The following is a 16,345-nucleotide window of genomic DNA, read 5'->3' as shown; positions in this document are numbered from 1 at the left end:
TAAATATCAATGTTTTTCTAAGAGTTTACTCAGCTAGTCTCCCTCAAGTTAGAGAGGAACGGAGTTAGGGTGGGGGGCTGTGATGTGTCAGAGGTGTAAAATTTTGCAGAGGGGCCAGACACTGACCCAGCAGGGTCAGAACTTGAAAGGCCAAGCAACAAAGTCAGACTGTAAAACACAGATATGCATAAACAACTCAATATACACTTGAGAAAGGTATGCAAACACAGTAGTCTTGACTAACAACACACACAGACATACAGAGAAAATACAACTCTCCAGCACTGATGAATCAATAAACAATAAAGCAGTCCTGTGAGGACAGACAGATGCTCGCAACTTGACTGTAGGAACTGTGAGGGTTGTGCAACCTGCAGTCTTCCAGGTTTCTACAGTTTGTAAACATTCAAAACTATTAAGAGACACTTCAGTTCATAGAGAGACAGAGAAAGTTGAGAGTAAAGGGCTGAAAGGCCATATAGCCCAACCCAATAACAAGCAATCAAGCAATTAGCATACTAATACACAGACTGTCCAGCTATTGTTCCTCGGATGAGAGTTCACACCCCGCCTTAAAGAGGGGGGTTGTGGTTGATGTTTTCTTGGAGAGGCATCAAGAAGCAGCCTGAGAAAGCCCACAAGTAACTACATAACCTTGTATGATGCATGTAACCAAGCAAAGGCAATAACCTGCACATAAACAACAGGGAGTGCCAATCAATATAATAATAAGGAAACAAGTTAGAGCTTGTCAATTTAACATTCCACTTATTCATAGTCTCCTTGAGCTACATAGTATTTACACACAACCAAACACCACTACAAAACACATGCACAATCTTCCTAAACATGACCCCAAACCACAATAGTCTGTTGCAACAAGTACACTTTAGCCTCACACTACTTTTTCAAGTGTAATCACAGAACGTAAACCAATGAGGCGACTCAGCCAGAGCTGATGATGAAGGCTGCTACCAAAGCTTCTGAGTTGGACCATTATCAACAAACTAAATCCTGAACCCCTAAAGCCCAAGTCAAACAAGCATGAGCAGTAGTCCTTCTCTCCCTAATTAAAGAAAACACAAAGCCGGAGCCTTACCAAAGCCAGGCCTGGTCAGGCCTGTACGTTACACAAATTCCCACTTAATTGGATCATGATTTTGTGTGGTCTTCCTCTCTTTTTCGGACTGCAATTGCTGGAACAAATTCCTTGTTCTGCCACAGACACACAGCTAGGTTGAAGCTAGAGCTGGGAGCTCACTCACTCCACAAAGCCAAACCCCTCTTTCACAGAGCACGCCTAAGTACTTCCTGCAAGCTTGAGAGGATGTGATGTAATAACTCCCATTCCTCTTTGATTCCCACTTCAAAGTCACACAGAGGTGGAGATGTCAAAACATTTGAGTAAACGCTCTCCAATGTTCTCTTACCTGAGTCAGAATCTTTCTGGTCTCCATTAGCTCCAGCAGTGAAGGGCAGCTTCCTTTTAGGGGCCTTTCTTTCATCTCTTTGACCCCATCACTGCGATCCAATTTGGGAGTCTTGTTTGACAACACTTTATCCTGTGAAAGAGACAAATCAGAACATGAAGAACACTTAAAGTGACATGATTTAGAGCTTTTTATCAGAAACAAGAAACAGTGCTGTAAGCTAAATGTCTACTTTCATGTGAGCAGAAAGTATGAGAGGTTAAAAAGAGACATAGGCTGATAAAGACAGACAAGCAAGTGCTAGCTGCAGACTCCTCCTGTAGTTGGTGCTATTCTCTGGCCTCACTCTTTTAATCATTAAGGGAGAGCAAACTTTTCCATAGAGTTCCTTTTAGACTCCTGGCTCCCCAGCCGCAGCACAAAGAGCAAGGCGCAGGGAGAGGAGGCTAGGCTGACGCCAGTTCGGCTCTGTGGTCTACAGCTGCTGGAAACAATCACAAGCCCAAGTGTATCTGCTATCAACAGATGTAAATACTTATGTGTTAGATCAACTTGTTTCTTTGTATTGGTAGCCGATAGTGACATGCTTATCCTGACTAGCAGCTTTACAACAGCTGGAGCTAAAAACAAACGGCAAAGGAAATATCTGGAGCTGGTTTTGATAAATTCTTGTAGGGTTACAATTAAATATTATATTAGATTATTATAAATTCAGAAAATACAAATTATGATGAATCCGATCGCAATCACAATATCTGTCAAAAAATAATTTGCAATGTGATTTTTGTACAGCCCTAGTAAATAATATTATATTAAACAATGGGAATTCTGCAAATTGCTTATTTTGTCTGACCAAATATTCCAAATACAAAAGCCTTTAATTCACAACTGCATTCAAAAAAGAAAAGAAGCAAATACTGAGCTGCTTTCACAATTATTTTTAAGAAATAAAATTGTGGCTGAGTGAGAAGACGCATGTGAAGATAAAGCAGCCAGTTGTTTTACTGAATTACTGAACAGAGTGTCACCGAACAAAGTAAGTTGAGCCACAGCGTAAAAACAAAAAAAAGGCAACGAAACAGACACTGTCGGACAATACCCAAAGAAAATGAGGAAATGGTCTGCAGAGGGAAGGAGGGCTGTGGGAGGGGAGAGGAGCAAAGCGTAATTCAAAACTATTCATGCAAAACATTTTCAAAATGCTTCACTATTTTTAATGTAAATCTTTATCTGAACTATGTTGTGTTCAGTTGAATTAATATAACAAATATTCTAAAAAAAACAATCTATACTCTGTGTGTGTGTGTGTGTCTGGGTGGGGGGAGTAACCACATATCAGCAAGCATGTGTGCCACAAATTAAAGTAGAATGTAGTCTGTATTCACCCAGATGTGTATATTTAAAGGGTGTTGATCACCACAACAGGCTGTGGCTTTCAATAATCATGACTGTGCTTATGTATATTTTGGTGTCAAAATGTTGTAATCAGTAGGCTTCAGGTACGGATGGCTTAAGGTTTCATAATGGAAACAAAACACCAGGTCAGATGTAATGTACACACTCACTTTATTTCACTTAATTTCTCTGTCCTACCTTCTGTCCCTACTCATCTCTCTCTATCCTCAGGCAGGTTTTCCATTATGTGTCAACTCTGTGAACTCCTCCCCCTGCCCTGCCCCAGTCATAAGACTATGATGTCATGGTACAGTAGAGACAAACAGTGTCAGCTACAGTTAGCTGATCTCTCTCTCTCTCTTTCCTCTCTCTGTCTGCATCTCCGCTCAGCTACACAATGCTTTTACAAGAGAACACACAAATCAGAATTGAAATGGAGCGACTTCTTTAAGAAAGCATACAGTAAACACAGAGCTTCATTGCACTGGTAGAAAATGCTCAAATCACCCAAGTTTATCTCCAGAGTCGAGGCGGGCTGTTTATTGCTGAATTCAATTTAAAGAAGGCTCTGACAGCGAGAGACTTTCCTCAGATCTGCCTTCATAAGACACCCTGTTTGATGGTCTCCTAGCAATGCCTGCTCTTTTCGTCTCACTCCGTTTTCCGCCCACCCCTGTGCGCTTCATTCCCTCCCTCCCTTCCTCCATGCCAGAGTCTGATGCAATCCTTTGCAGAGGGCTGTAAATCCATGCCTGCATAAGCTGTACCTCTCCTCTCTCAGCCTCTTGGTGCTGCTGGTGGTAGCTTAACAGTTGGCACACACTGTGACATCATCAAGCTGCGCCAAACACAGCAAACAACATGACTGTACCTGTGTCAAATTAAGGGGGTGCTCCATTCACAGCCTGCATTTAAAGCAAATATGTGTTAACAGGCTAACAAAGCTATCCCCTAAAAGGTGCCCCTAGATGAAAAATTCAGTCTTCCTTTGCCCGGGTTTCAAGGACACAAACAATGCATTCTTTGCAGCCATCATTATCCAACAATCTGTTATGTAAGAGTCAGTTGTGTAATTGTGCATTTAGATGGTCTTGGTAAAGTTGGGAAATAGTAACTACACTGAATTTAGAAGGAATTTGCGTTCCTGTGGTCATCACTGGTTAATACATCACATGTATGAATCCAAGGAAACAGCCCTGTTACTGTAAATAACATTAAGTTCTCAGTACAGTGATGAGTTGTTTATCACTATTAAATAGATCCCACTGTGGGCAGCATGTTTTTGAAAAACAAAAGAAAAACAAACATAAACCCCCCAAAACATTGCGATCATTCTGAAGGATATAACGATTGTGACATTGTCATAATTAATGGACCTGATCTCTTAAAAACGTCTTTCTTTCAGGTTTCCTGCACAGACAGTTCAGTATCGATGTGAAGGGGAGACAGGTGCTCGTTATGGGTTTGCTGGAGTCGCGAGACATCACGCGGCCCGATTGGAGGTGGGGTGGTCGCAGCTTGGCCCTACCCCGGAGCACATCCATCGCGGCCCGGCTCAACTCAGCGCAGTAAAACTGGTAATGGAAAAGCAAATCAGCGCGGCTTGATTTGACTTGGCGCGGCCAAAAGTGCTAGTGGAAAAACAGCATTAGGGTGGGCACATACTTTCTGTTGTATGGCTTATTTATTTGAACTATTAGGGCCTTCCAAGGTTTTATAATTGTTGATCAGATGTAGTGGATCACCGTCTGGTTTCAAGGACAAAAAGCACTTGAAAACAAGATTACATGCTGTAAACAAACATTTGATTATAGGACTCTGTGTCTGTGTTTCAGTCTTACCTTCTTCCCACCCTGCTTTTCCACCATGTCGGTGTTGAGTGGGAAGTGGTCCAGCTGGGGGGTTTTAGAACCCCCACCTTTGGGCATCGTTCAGCTCTCCCCACGCCAAGCTTCATTCACGCTGCCATTGCATCGTCATCAACCGTCTGGAACAAAGGGAAAGGGAAAAAAAGACGGTGGGGGAGATTAGCAACTGGCCACTACATTTCTTTGAAAACATTTACACACTGCCAGACAATGCAGCCATTAGCGGTACATCAAGCACTCTATTTTCAACCATTACACCCCTATTCTAGAGGAAGAGCGGTTTGTGAGGGAGGACAGCAGGCTGGGTTGCAGCTGTGGCCGGCAAAAAGCTTAGCTGCTCTCCAGGCTGAACCCAAAGATCAAGCTAGGTCTGCCCAAATACCTTTAAACATGCTTGGTAATCTGTGCTAACTTTATCTCAGCTTACTTCACAGCAAGAGAAACTACAATCCAACAGAGGCACCCCATTCATATCAGTATTACTACAACTGAAGCAGTTATATACTGGAAATTAGGAATGACAACAGACAGACCAGGGATGATATTGCATAACTTCAATGTTGTGGGATACTGAGAGAGCTGGGAACAGCTGAGGAATTCTCCAGGAACGTGACTGGCACGTCTCAACAAAACCCTAACAGCTACTTACTGCCATAGCTTGCCACCCTTGTAATTGTAGGCTTTACCCTTTCCTAATTCATGGCATCCCTCCCATAGGCAGTTAAGAAGATCAGCCATAGCCTTCTGACAAAAAACAACAACTAGAAACCTGCCTGTATGACTGATCGGTATTAACATGAACTTATAGATCAGAGTGTTCAGTACAGTTTAAAGCACTGTGTGTGTCTACTTTGACCTGTGTCCAAGTACACAACAGCAGTATGTGCATTACTATCCTCTGCCTTCCTTCATGAACTGAGGCCTTCTGCTTCACAGGGCCATGAATTAATCATACATTCCATCCCTCAATTCTCTCCTTCATAATGCACTTTCTGCTCTGAGTGCGTCCAAGTATGATCATCCTTGTGACTGGGTTAGTGAGTGAGTGAGTGAATGAACAGATGAGACCATGGCTGCACCCCCCCCCCCCTCCCTCTACTCTGAGACACTGGCACTCCTATCTTCTCTGGCGCCACTTCCATCTCCCTTCCCCTCCCCCCAGCCTCCTTCCCTTCCCTCTGCAGTTATCCTATTCAAAGCCTGCTATTTATATCCCTCCAGTCAAGTCAGTCAAGTCAAGACAGCCAGCCAGCCAGCCAACCAGAGAGGCACACAGCTACAGAGGATGTACTGCTCCTCTTTTACTGGTATATGGAAAGAGAGACAGCAAACCACAGACCCTTTCCTCTCTCTTATGGCTTATTGTTACTCCCTCTTTGCTACTCCTAGGGCACTCGCTCCAACCTCCCCTTAACTCCCCACCTCTCTCCACACCAAACAAAGTGGCAGGAAGGTCGACTACTCTCAGAAATAAACAAACCTTGCAGCAACACACACACATCTCAAACTGGGTCAACTAGGCTTCGAGAACAATAATCGGCGCACTATTTTGGGACTACTATGATGGGCGGTTATAGCAACAGAGCCTTTTCGCTGACATGTGAAATACAGGAAAATAATGTTTTCAAGCTAGCAGTCACACAAAGGCAAACACAGGGAGAGGAAACCCTGTTCAAAACCACAGAGCCTCATTTCCTTTGTAATTCCATCTCAGTCAGAAGATGCATTACATCTGCTAACAGTGTGAGTGTGTTTCGCTCAGTCAGGTGTTGACGCCATTAAACTGTTGATTAATTTCTCATGTGTAGATGTGTTTACATGAGAGTCTGAGTGTTTTAACTGATTTTGACAAACCTAACGCCCAGCATAAGAAAACTATTTAAAATTTCTCTGCAATAGAACAGAATATCATATCTTTTGTGACGTAGCCAAGCTGCCATGCATTTGGTCACACGTTTTTATCCAGAGTTTGACTGAGAAGGTCGTCTATTCGCCCTCGGAGCAGAGGGCACACCATGCTTTGGATTATGAATGTAGAAAATCAGGCTGGTTAAACATAATTTATGACATTCTTAAACAAACAAACAAAAACAGAGCATGTAATGTAATGGAAACCAAGCATGGCTAGCTTGCAAACCACCGCAAAAGCTACGACCAGGGTGGGCTTGCTAGGTTCCGTTTATAAATACATATTCCAGTGAAGGGACACAAATAGTGGGACTGAGGAGAAGCAATGAACGTTTTACACCAACATCAAGTCATCATATGAACTGTCAGACTGTATTGCAAAGTTTTAGTGCTAGAGAGGAACTAAATGGGTTTGTGGTGAGACTTTCAATGAATCAAATGCATAAATATATAATATTCCCTATCTTACCCTAACAACAGGATAGGATTCGTAGTTCTAAAATATCAGTCAAAATATTGATATCAGAGAAAAGTTAAATCTGCTTTAGTTAAATATTCAAAAAGGGAAGTCAGATTTAATGTATGAGCAACTGACTGATTATTGTCTGCTGACTGTTACACCACTTAATAATACTCATGCCCTGACACAAGAAAAAAAAACAGAGGAGCAGCACTGTGGCGTTTTAATGTTTTATGCATGACGTCAGCCAAGTTAGACTTGGCCATGGAGATGATGACTGCAGAAGGAAGTGGTGAGAGGTGAGCCAGAGAAGCAATCTCTTCCCAATGAAGGACAAGGCCTGCCAGTACTACTATCCATCCCTTCTCTCTCACTTGTATAAACACACACACAGTCACACACACACAAACACACACACCCCTTTTTTGCTATGCCCCCCATTCGCCTCTCTCTTCATCCTCTCTATCCTCTGAGCCACTCCCTCTGCGGTCAGATAGAGGCCAACACTTCAGCATATTGCAGCATACTGTGTGCACACTCACAGATGCACTGACACACACCACAAACCTACATCAGGATGTTATGGTACCAGCTTCATTTATTGGGGAAACATAATATTAAGGTCGGCTTCAAGACTGACAATGTGCAGTGATTTAAAAAACCTACATGTCTTGTCTGTGTTTAACAATTTCACCACTGGTGAAACTGTCATGCTAAATGAACAGTGGCTCATCCAGTTCAAACAATTTCAGTAATGACAATGTGTCGCGTGTCCAGCCCACTCTTGCTATTAAGCTAAATAGCTGTTAGCGATTTAATGGCACCATCTCAGCCCTTGTAAAATGCTGTGAACAGGTGTATTAAGGCTGTCGACAATATACTACATTAAAATGTATAATCAAATGGGGAAAAAAACATACAATCATGAAAATTAATATCTGACTGTGGAAAAAGGACAACACGACCCTGCTTCACTGATTGCACTGCAAGACAGACAGGAATTGCAAACGTCACTTTTATTGATTGAAAAGGAAATGTAGGTCAAGCTGAAACCAGCAAATAATTCAACATAAAAAATCAGCAGCAGAGGGTGATTTGCAATTTAAAAAACCTTACTCGGGAATACTTCATGTTTTGGTCAGTAGAAAAAATTGTGGAACTGTGGGATATTGTTGTACGCGAGATAAGAAAGCTAGTGATACCTAGCAACCTGATGGCTAACCTGTATAAAAATTAGGCTTTCCCATAACAATAGTTACGAATCATTCATTTCATTGCACTGTTTTGCACAAGACATTCATTTTGAATGTCTGGGAAGGGCTATTATTGGTCATGTACTTAGATCTACATTATGTTATATTCATAAATAATGATACTATATAGAGTAAAATACCGGGGATGCATTCATACATGCATTTATTGAGGTGTGACGGTCCACCAACGTAAGATCTACTGTGTCTTTATGAAAATGCTAATTTTGTTACAGACTTCTGCTGCACTAAAAATGAACAATAATGTGACCCCAAACCTCGAGGGCTCTTGGACCAATTTCTACTATATCAATGTTTATGATTGCAAGCAATTTTGCTACAACATGCACTCCTGATTATAAACAACGAAACAAAATACAGCAATGGGAAAACACAAAGATGTCAATGCACACACACATAGCTGAGCAGAAGTGAAGGTGCAGGTGCAGAGAAGAAAAGCAGTTGCTTGCGCCAACACCATGCCACTCCTAACTCATGACTGTCATTGTACACACAGAAACACACCTCACATTTTCCACACCGACAGCTGAACAACACAGCAGCTGCAGCAGGGATGGGCATGCTGCTCTCTGTCTGTGCTCGTGTTTGTGTGTGGTGTGTGCAAAAACCCCATTGCCTATTGCACAATCAGATACAAATCAGCAGCACACTCCCTGGCAGTCAGTCAACTGATATCTCTTGTGTCGGTTAACAGATATGCTACGGCTTACACACAATAACATAAATGGTGAAGTAACTGTTATACGGGTCAAAGTGTCCTCATACCAGAGATGTTTATGAGTCATAAAATGCACTTTTAAGTTAATTCTTTTATTGCGCAAGACTGCATTGAAAGTGACCACCCCTGCTGCAGCAACAGAATCAATTAGGAGCCAGCAACAGAACTGAGGTGTACGTAGAACAACGTTTTGTTTTAGTGAGTACCTTTTAAGAATATTTATAAGAAGATGTGCAATGACAGTGACTAGGATGCAATTTTGACAAATAACGTGTCCATGTCTCTATGGCTGTACAATCAATCGAAATATCAAAATCATAATATGGCTGAGTGCAATATCCAAATCCAGAAACTGCAATCTTTAATAAAAGGTCAAATGTGTGATTTTATAAAGAAGTACTATAGTGCTACAGAGATGCCCTGGGCTAAAATCGTGTTCTCCTGATGTAAGAAAACACCTTTGTTTGGTACAAACCCCAACAAATGTCAGATCATCATGACTTTAATCGTTTTTTCACAGAAATGAAAAATGTGATGCAGAAATGATCATTACCACTAATTGTGAATCATATCACAATCACAATAAAGCGAAGATAATCGCTATATGATTTTATATAGGATAAAATAAATTGACAGTAATCTGCGTTGCATAGTTCCACTAGTTTATGGCTAATGCTAATAGCTAAAAACACAGAATGCCTGAATGCGTTTTTAGGGGCATTCAATGGCAAATGTTGTTGGAGCAATGTTATTGCACTCTGCACACAACAACATTCTGTTAACACAAAGGTCTTTCAAGTCCCTCAAACCAAAGGCAATGGGCAAATAGTACCAATCGAGTGAAAGCCACAGATACTGACACAGCTTGTTGTGTTTTGATTCAGCACCATTATTTCAATGGTCAAGTGTCATCCATTACTGCCTCCTATTTCTTTCCACTACCCCTCCAACTCCTGCCATCCTGCCTGCCAATTGAATCACCTATCTGCAATCTTGAGTAACTACGATTGGACGATATTAAAATAGAAACAATCGGCCAACTGTACTGCAGTGTCTGTGGCAGTCTATTGACATGCCATACAGGAGAGTGGTCTATAGAAGGACAGCAGCAGCAGCAGCTAGCTAGCCTGTTTGGAGTGCAAATAAAGCCAGCCGGGCTCGGCTGCTGTATCCTGGCAACCAGAGCCCAGCCTGGCTGCTCAGTCCCTGACCTGGGCCCATTCACTTCATTATAAACCTGCGTAGAGAAAGAAGAGACTATCACATGAACACATACACACACACAAACAAACGCTGAGAGGAAAGATGCATTATGCTAGAACAGGACTGTGCGCTTACAAAAGGAGCTAAGAAAGTAGCAGGATTGCTGTGTGCAGAGTGTGGTAATAAAGAGCTATGATTATATGTACTTCCTGGAGATGGAGACCAAGCTCCTACATGAGCTTTCAGTTTGTTTTGGGAAAATATATGAGTTTAGTATGCTAGCCTATATACACTATGCTCCAAGAACTGCTTTTTGGGTTAATTAACACCTTATTTGGATCTCAATCTTACATTTATTTTCCAAGGTCTCAAGCTTAAATGTCGATATGTGCAGCAGGAGATACAGAAGGGCATCTGGAAATGACAAAGTATATTTGAAATGTGAGTGAGTGGGAGCGGTCCTATTATCCATAAGGCTCTAGAAGTAGAGAGAGCCAGAGAGCAGGAGAGGAGTGAGATGTGGGGAGGAAACCAATCACTTGGTCCGATTTTCTATTCTGAGCACGTTCACTCTCCCTTACACCTCTCTGTTCCATCCAATAACAGCTCAGTGCTTGCAGCCTGCCTGCCTGCCAGTCTGGTAAATCATGCCGTCTTTGCCAGTGACCTCGCAAAGATAGTGGCAGGCCTGTATATATATGCAGCGAAGCTGCAGGAAAGGCCAGAAACAATCTAGTGCTTTTTGGCTCTCTCCTCTTCTATTCCTCAGCTACATCAGTGCTCTGACTCATTCTCATTTCTTCCCCCTCTCCTCTCTGAGTACTTCTCTCTCATCTGCCCTTCTCTCTATTCTCAACATCTCTCTCCCCTCACACAGGCGAAAGCCTGACATTGCCACAGCAACGTGTGAGCACACAGACACACACGCACACACAAGGAAAGCCTGTTGCCTAGCAACTTAGGGATGAGACAGATGCAGGCCTATCAGAGAAGCAAGTGAAAGAGCTGGGAACGTAGAGAGGGAACCTATTGATGGAAGAGTGCCCCTGCATATCAACCCCAAGCAATGAGGATTCAATCACTTTCTGACCTTTGGATCACCGTCTGACCACACAGAGCTGTTTCACTCATTCACAGATTCAAACATAATTTCTAAAACAATTAACACAGATGCACACAGCTGTCTATAGTCACTCTGCATCAATGTTTGTACATTCCAAAATAGTCAGGATACTGAAAGGAGAGTTTGTGCAGTAAAGCTTTATCTGAATGAACATGTTGAAACCGTTTGTAGTGAACACACTATCTTGCAGTATAATCAATAGAGGTTTGAAGCACTACCATCACTACAACAAACACAACAACAACAACAAAAATGGCACTTCAAACATTATCTGAGGCCTCATCATTCACTCCACTTCTCTGGATAGCTTGGCCTTATTTTCACATGTTCTGACTGAGTGGCTGTTAAGCAGGACTGATGGAAAGAACAACAGTGTTTGGTAGACCCATCTCCCTGTGCAGGCAATGTACCGAGGCTGATTAGGATCATTATCAGACAGAGACGAGCACAAAATGCACCAAAATAACAACAATTTATCTCAAAGGTGTCCTTGCTACCAGAGTGTATTCTTTAACGAGTGATACTTTATTTCAACTCAACACCACAAATTCTTCTTGCCTGATACCGTAAGTACTCCAGTCAGAAATCGTTTGGCACACGCTAAGTCTGTTATCTCTTGAGAGTGTGTGTGGCAGCACGTATAAAGCAGCTAGATGGCTAGCCACTTCCAGCCTTACCCTTAAGCTACACCCACACTGAGCAGCTCACTGAATTTAGATCACAAGACAGAAACAGTTCTGTACAAATACAAATTTTTCAGAGCCAGCATGAGCACTAAATATTTCATCACATATGTACAGCAATGGAATCTGTGCCTCTAAAAAATAATTTGTTGAGTTTATATTTTGGTCAAAAATCCACCAGTCATTGGGTATAAGCCCTTAATGAAATTAACAAGTAAAACGTCCAATATTTCAAGAAGTGGTTTGCAGAATATAAGGACTCACAACTCTAAACAGCTCAGATCAGTATCAACATTTCTTCCATACTTCAGATGCTCATCTACAAAATCTAGAACAAAGCCACACCGTCCCCATGAAACATTATGCTCCACCATGGCAGGAACGTAAAACAATTAAGCATTTAATGTGTTGCTGACATCTGGAGGAACTAAAGATATGACCAGTGTAGGTAGTGGATTACACAACTTTGCTGAACATTAAATAAACTCAGTGGTTACTGGAAAGAAACAATTAAGGATGCAAGTGCCTGAGTAAAGAATACATCACTGGCACAGAATTACACGTCTTGACACTTCCTAGGCCTGTCGCAACTAGCTACCTTTTGTTGGACAATATTATATCAGGAAGAATTGTGATATTATTGTCATTTTTTATTGACATATTTGGAGTTGATAAAATATGTTATGTATAAATCAATAATGTCAAATTACCAGGATGGGCATAACCCTTCCTACATCAAACACTAACTGAAATAAATGGTGATAAATCCAACCAAGAAACAAAAACGCGCCTCATAGAGCTTTACTAACAATTTGGATCTCCACTGAAGATATACAACATGAGATACACAGATACAAATGCAACAGGAAAAAGACGACTACTCAAACACACAGATTACCAACATAAGTGTAGTAACTTTACACCTAAATTAAAGAATCAAAGCCAGCACCGCAGCCTGAAGTACTGTCCTATTCATCAAACAGCTATGAAGCCCCTTGCATTTAGGATCTGATCATACAGGTGACGTCAATTAAAGACGCAAGTGTTTGGTGCTCACGGCTTATGGTTGACATTGAAAGGGAGTCTCAGATTTCAAACATGGAAAGCAACAAGGAAATCAGTGAACATTTATTCAGTGCATATGTGTGTTTGTGTGTAATAGTGAAAAGGGAATATCACAGTCACAGTTTGGACTAAAAGAAGAAACCTCTCAAGCTCCACATGAAGCTTTTTGTACATTTAAAAATACCAGAATCTAGTCATTCTCTGGACTCATCAAGACTCAAGTATCTGCACACAATCCGAATCTAAATGAAATATGGCGACCTTTAATAAACCAGTATTGATAAGTTAGTAAGGCGTATTTTTTCGTCTTCCTTTTAAAATTGGTATTCTTTAAAAAAAGAGAAATAAGTCAGGATCAAATAACTAGAAATGTCTCTGCTGTGTAATTGTTTTTATTGTGGACCATCTGGACCAACAGCTGGAGAATATAGGAGCTGACATGCGTCATGGGTCCCAGTCCAGATTTGAACCCAGAACATGATGGTTGTTCGGTATATGCTTTAGCTCACTAAGCAATGAGGCCAACCCATCTGCCTATTATTGTAAAGTGTGCAACGTGTTAAGATGTGTGTGTGTGTGTGTGTGTGTGTGTGTGTGTGTGTGTGTGTGATCTACATCATTATGCTTCTGCAAGAGACTGACAGATGATAAATGATTGAATGTGCGTGTGCCTGCTTGAGAGAACATGAATGAGTGAGTGTGTATGTGTACAAGTAAGTGTGTATGGTAGTAGAATGTGAGGCACGGTGACTGGATCTACATTAATTAAGGATTACGTGAGGAGGTAAAAATAAATGCAGAGCAGAGGGAGAAAGCCTGGATGGATAATGAACAGAGCGAGAGAGGCAAGGGAGGAGAGGCACAGAGGGTGGATATGACCTTTCCACAGATGAGCATTATAATGGCTAACAAACACGAACACACACACACACACACACACACACACACACACACACACACACACACAGATGTAAAAACTGCCATCATCTCAAAAGCATCCCACTTTTGAAGCAGACTGTATGCCAGGATACAATTCTGACAAAAGTTTTCATTTAAAATGCTGCACCAGTGTCATACAAAAGGGACAGATACCCCAGACACTCAGCGCTGTTTTTGCGGTGATTTAATCTGTCTGTTGTATGGCTGCACATGGCTACAACAGTCTTTACACATTCTTTATCTCTTGCACCAGGCGCTCTTTTTTCTTGGGTAAAGAAGATCTGTTTAAAGGATAATGATTAGGCTCTCAGCGGGCCATTTGTTTTTTTCCCTTCACAAAGTCTCTCTTGCAGACACCTACTGGAGCCTGCTTCATTAGGACCTGTCATCCGTTTTCTTGGTTTTTTATTGTTTCTTCTGATTTCAGCATTTGATTCATGCTCATTTTCTTGCCACAATAATCACTATATAACTATATGTTATTCCATTACATTAATTTCGCAGGAGCAGTTGTGCAAGGTGTGTAATTACAAACACAATTAACCTCCGAAGGAATGAAAGCTAGATGACAACAACAAAGAAAAAACGTTTTCACATCAGTCTTCACAGTTTTGCTATGTACGTCTTTTATCACAATAAAGGCGACTTCATCACTCCAACTGAATACCTTGTCTCGCTGGAAAACGAGGCCCAAGACTAACGGTGGGTCATAGTCCAGGGAGACATCTTCAGGAGATATTTCTAAGCATGTCCAACTACCTCTTAACAAATCAACAACTGAACTGAGCAACATCAACAACAGAGCATTGCTTCTCATGCTTTTGCCATTATTGGCTGGCTAATAAGAAAAACACCCTGTAAACACGCAGTAAACAATCACCGATAGATGTGGCATATTTTGCCCTGACAATGCTGCATTTGAACAACAAATCCACGCTGAAAGTGGGTGGAAGAGAGCTACTTAGATGTTAGCATGGAGCTATCAGCTCAACACAGCAGGACTGCAAGTATCTGTTCAGAGGAACATGAAGCAAATTGCAGTTTGATTTGACAACACATCAAGTTTACAGTAAATAAAATGTACTGAAGTACTTCAGCTGCCACTACTTCTAACTAACAAGTAAAAATGATAATGTTGATGAATGTTCTCAGTCACCCATGTCATGGTAATTCTTAGTGCTATATCATAGGCAACTGAAGACATTTCACCTACAATATAGCATTTAGAATATTAATGATAATAAAAAAAAAAAAAAGTAGAGAAACAAAAATTTGATTACTGGGACAGCTGACATTCATTTCAGGATGGTTAAAATTGTTTATCAGTGATAAAGGTTATTCTGGAGCGCTGCTTCAACAGCAATAAAAGGTGAAGCTGTGATTGCACATCGAAACTTCAGGCACATTACCGATTGATTTATTGTAATAAGCATGAACTAATGTTGAGACCTGTTCTTCAGGCTGTAGAGCTCCTCATGTACACCTCTATGTGATGAAACATGAATTCTAATTATAGTAGGCACAATACAAGATCCAAACGTAGTTATTCCAACATTTATGAAAGATGGGGATTAAAATACATATTATCGTAATGTTACTGTAGTTTATATTATGTTGTTTTTTAGCAAGCAAGTGTTACATTTTATCTAAAAAAACTAAATACGATAGTATTCAGACCAACTAGCTCACATTTTAGCCTGTTAAAATGGACTGATCTAATGCAGTATCTAAAAGGTGAAAACATTAGCCTAACCCTTTTTCCTTTTCAGCTACAGTCCCATTTTGTTTGTCCTCATGTTCACATTGACAGAGAAAGGTGTACACTATCACCAAAAACTTGAGCATAAACACGTGCAAGCATACATATTATATATTATATTGCTTTCAAACCTTCAGGTAAGTAAGTACACCTACTTTAATGTAAGAAAATAAAAAAACTCAAATTAATCACAAAAAAGTATACTGATAACGAAGGAATGCAGAAAATAACACAAGACAGAAAATAAATACAGGATGTCCATGGAGACTTAAAACAGTTGGATTGATGAGAAACTAGAAAGAGTTAGTAATTATTCATGTGGATTTATTTGGTGCTCATAAATTTGGATTGGTGCACCAGTGTTCCTAGCAGAATAAAATAATCTGGAATCCTGGAGATGGGTAGTAAAACGTCCCTGAAATTTATAACTGGTTGGGTCTACTTTAGCTTAGTAAAAAATAGATGTCACATGTTTAATTTGAATCGTGAATCATACCTATTCTCTTAAAAATGTATTTCTGTT

General features: G+C 40.9%; 1 protein-coding gene across 1 annotated transcript in view; it reads right to left on the bottom strand.

Moving 5' to 3' along the window:
* The window catches only part of ankrd11 (ankyrin repeat domain 11), a 104,946-nt gene that overhangs the window by 20,475 nt on the left and 68,126 nt on the right, over window positions 1-16,345 (bottom strand). The window contains 3 exon segments of the mRNA XM_084355152.1: window positions 1,431-1,499; window positions 1,502-1,562; window positions 4,667-4,812. Of these exon segments, the coding sequence (XP_084211278.1) occupies window positions 1,431-1,499; window positions 1,502-1,562; window positions 4,667-4,753 (217 nt within the window). The 5' untranslated portion in view covers window positions 4,754-4,812.

Source organism: Pagrus pagrus (assembly GCF_965226575.1).
Source record: "Pagrus pagrus genome assembly, chromosome: 1".
Taxonomy (NCBI): Eukaryota; Metazoa; Chordata; class Actinopteri; order Spariformes; family Sparidae; genus Pagrus; species Pagrus pagrus.
Note: the sequence above shows the minus strand (reverse complement) of the source record. Positions and strands in the feature narration are given on the sequence as shown.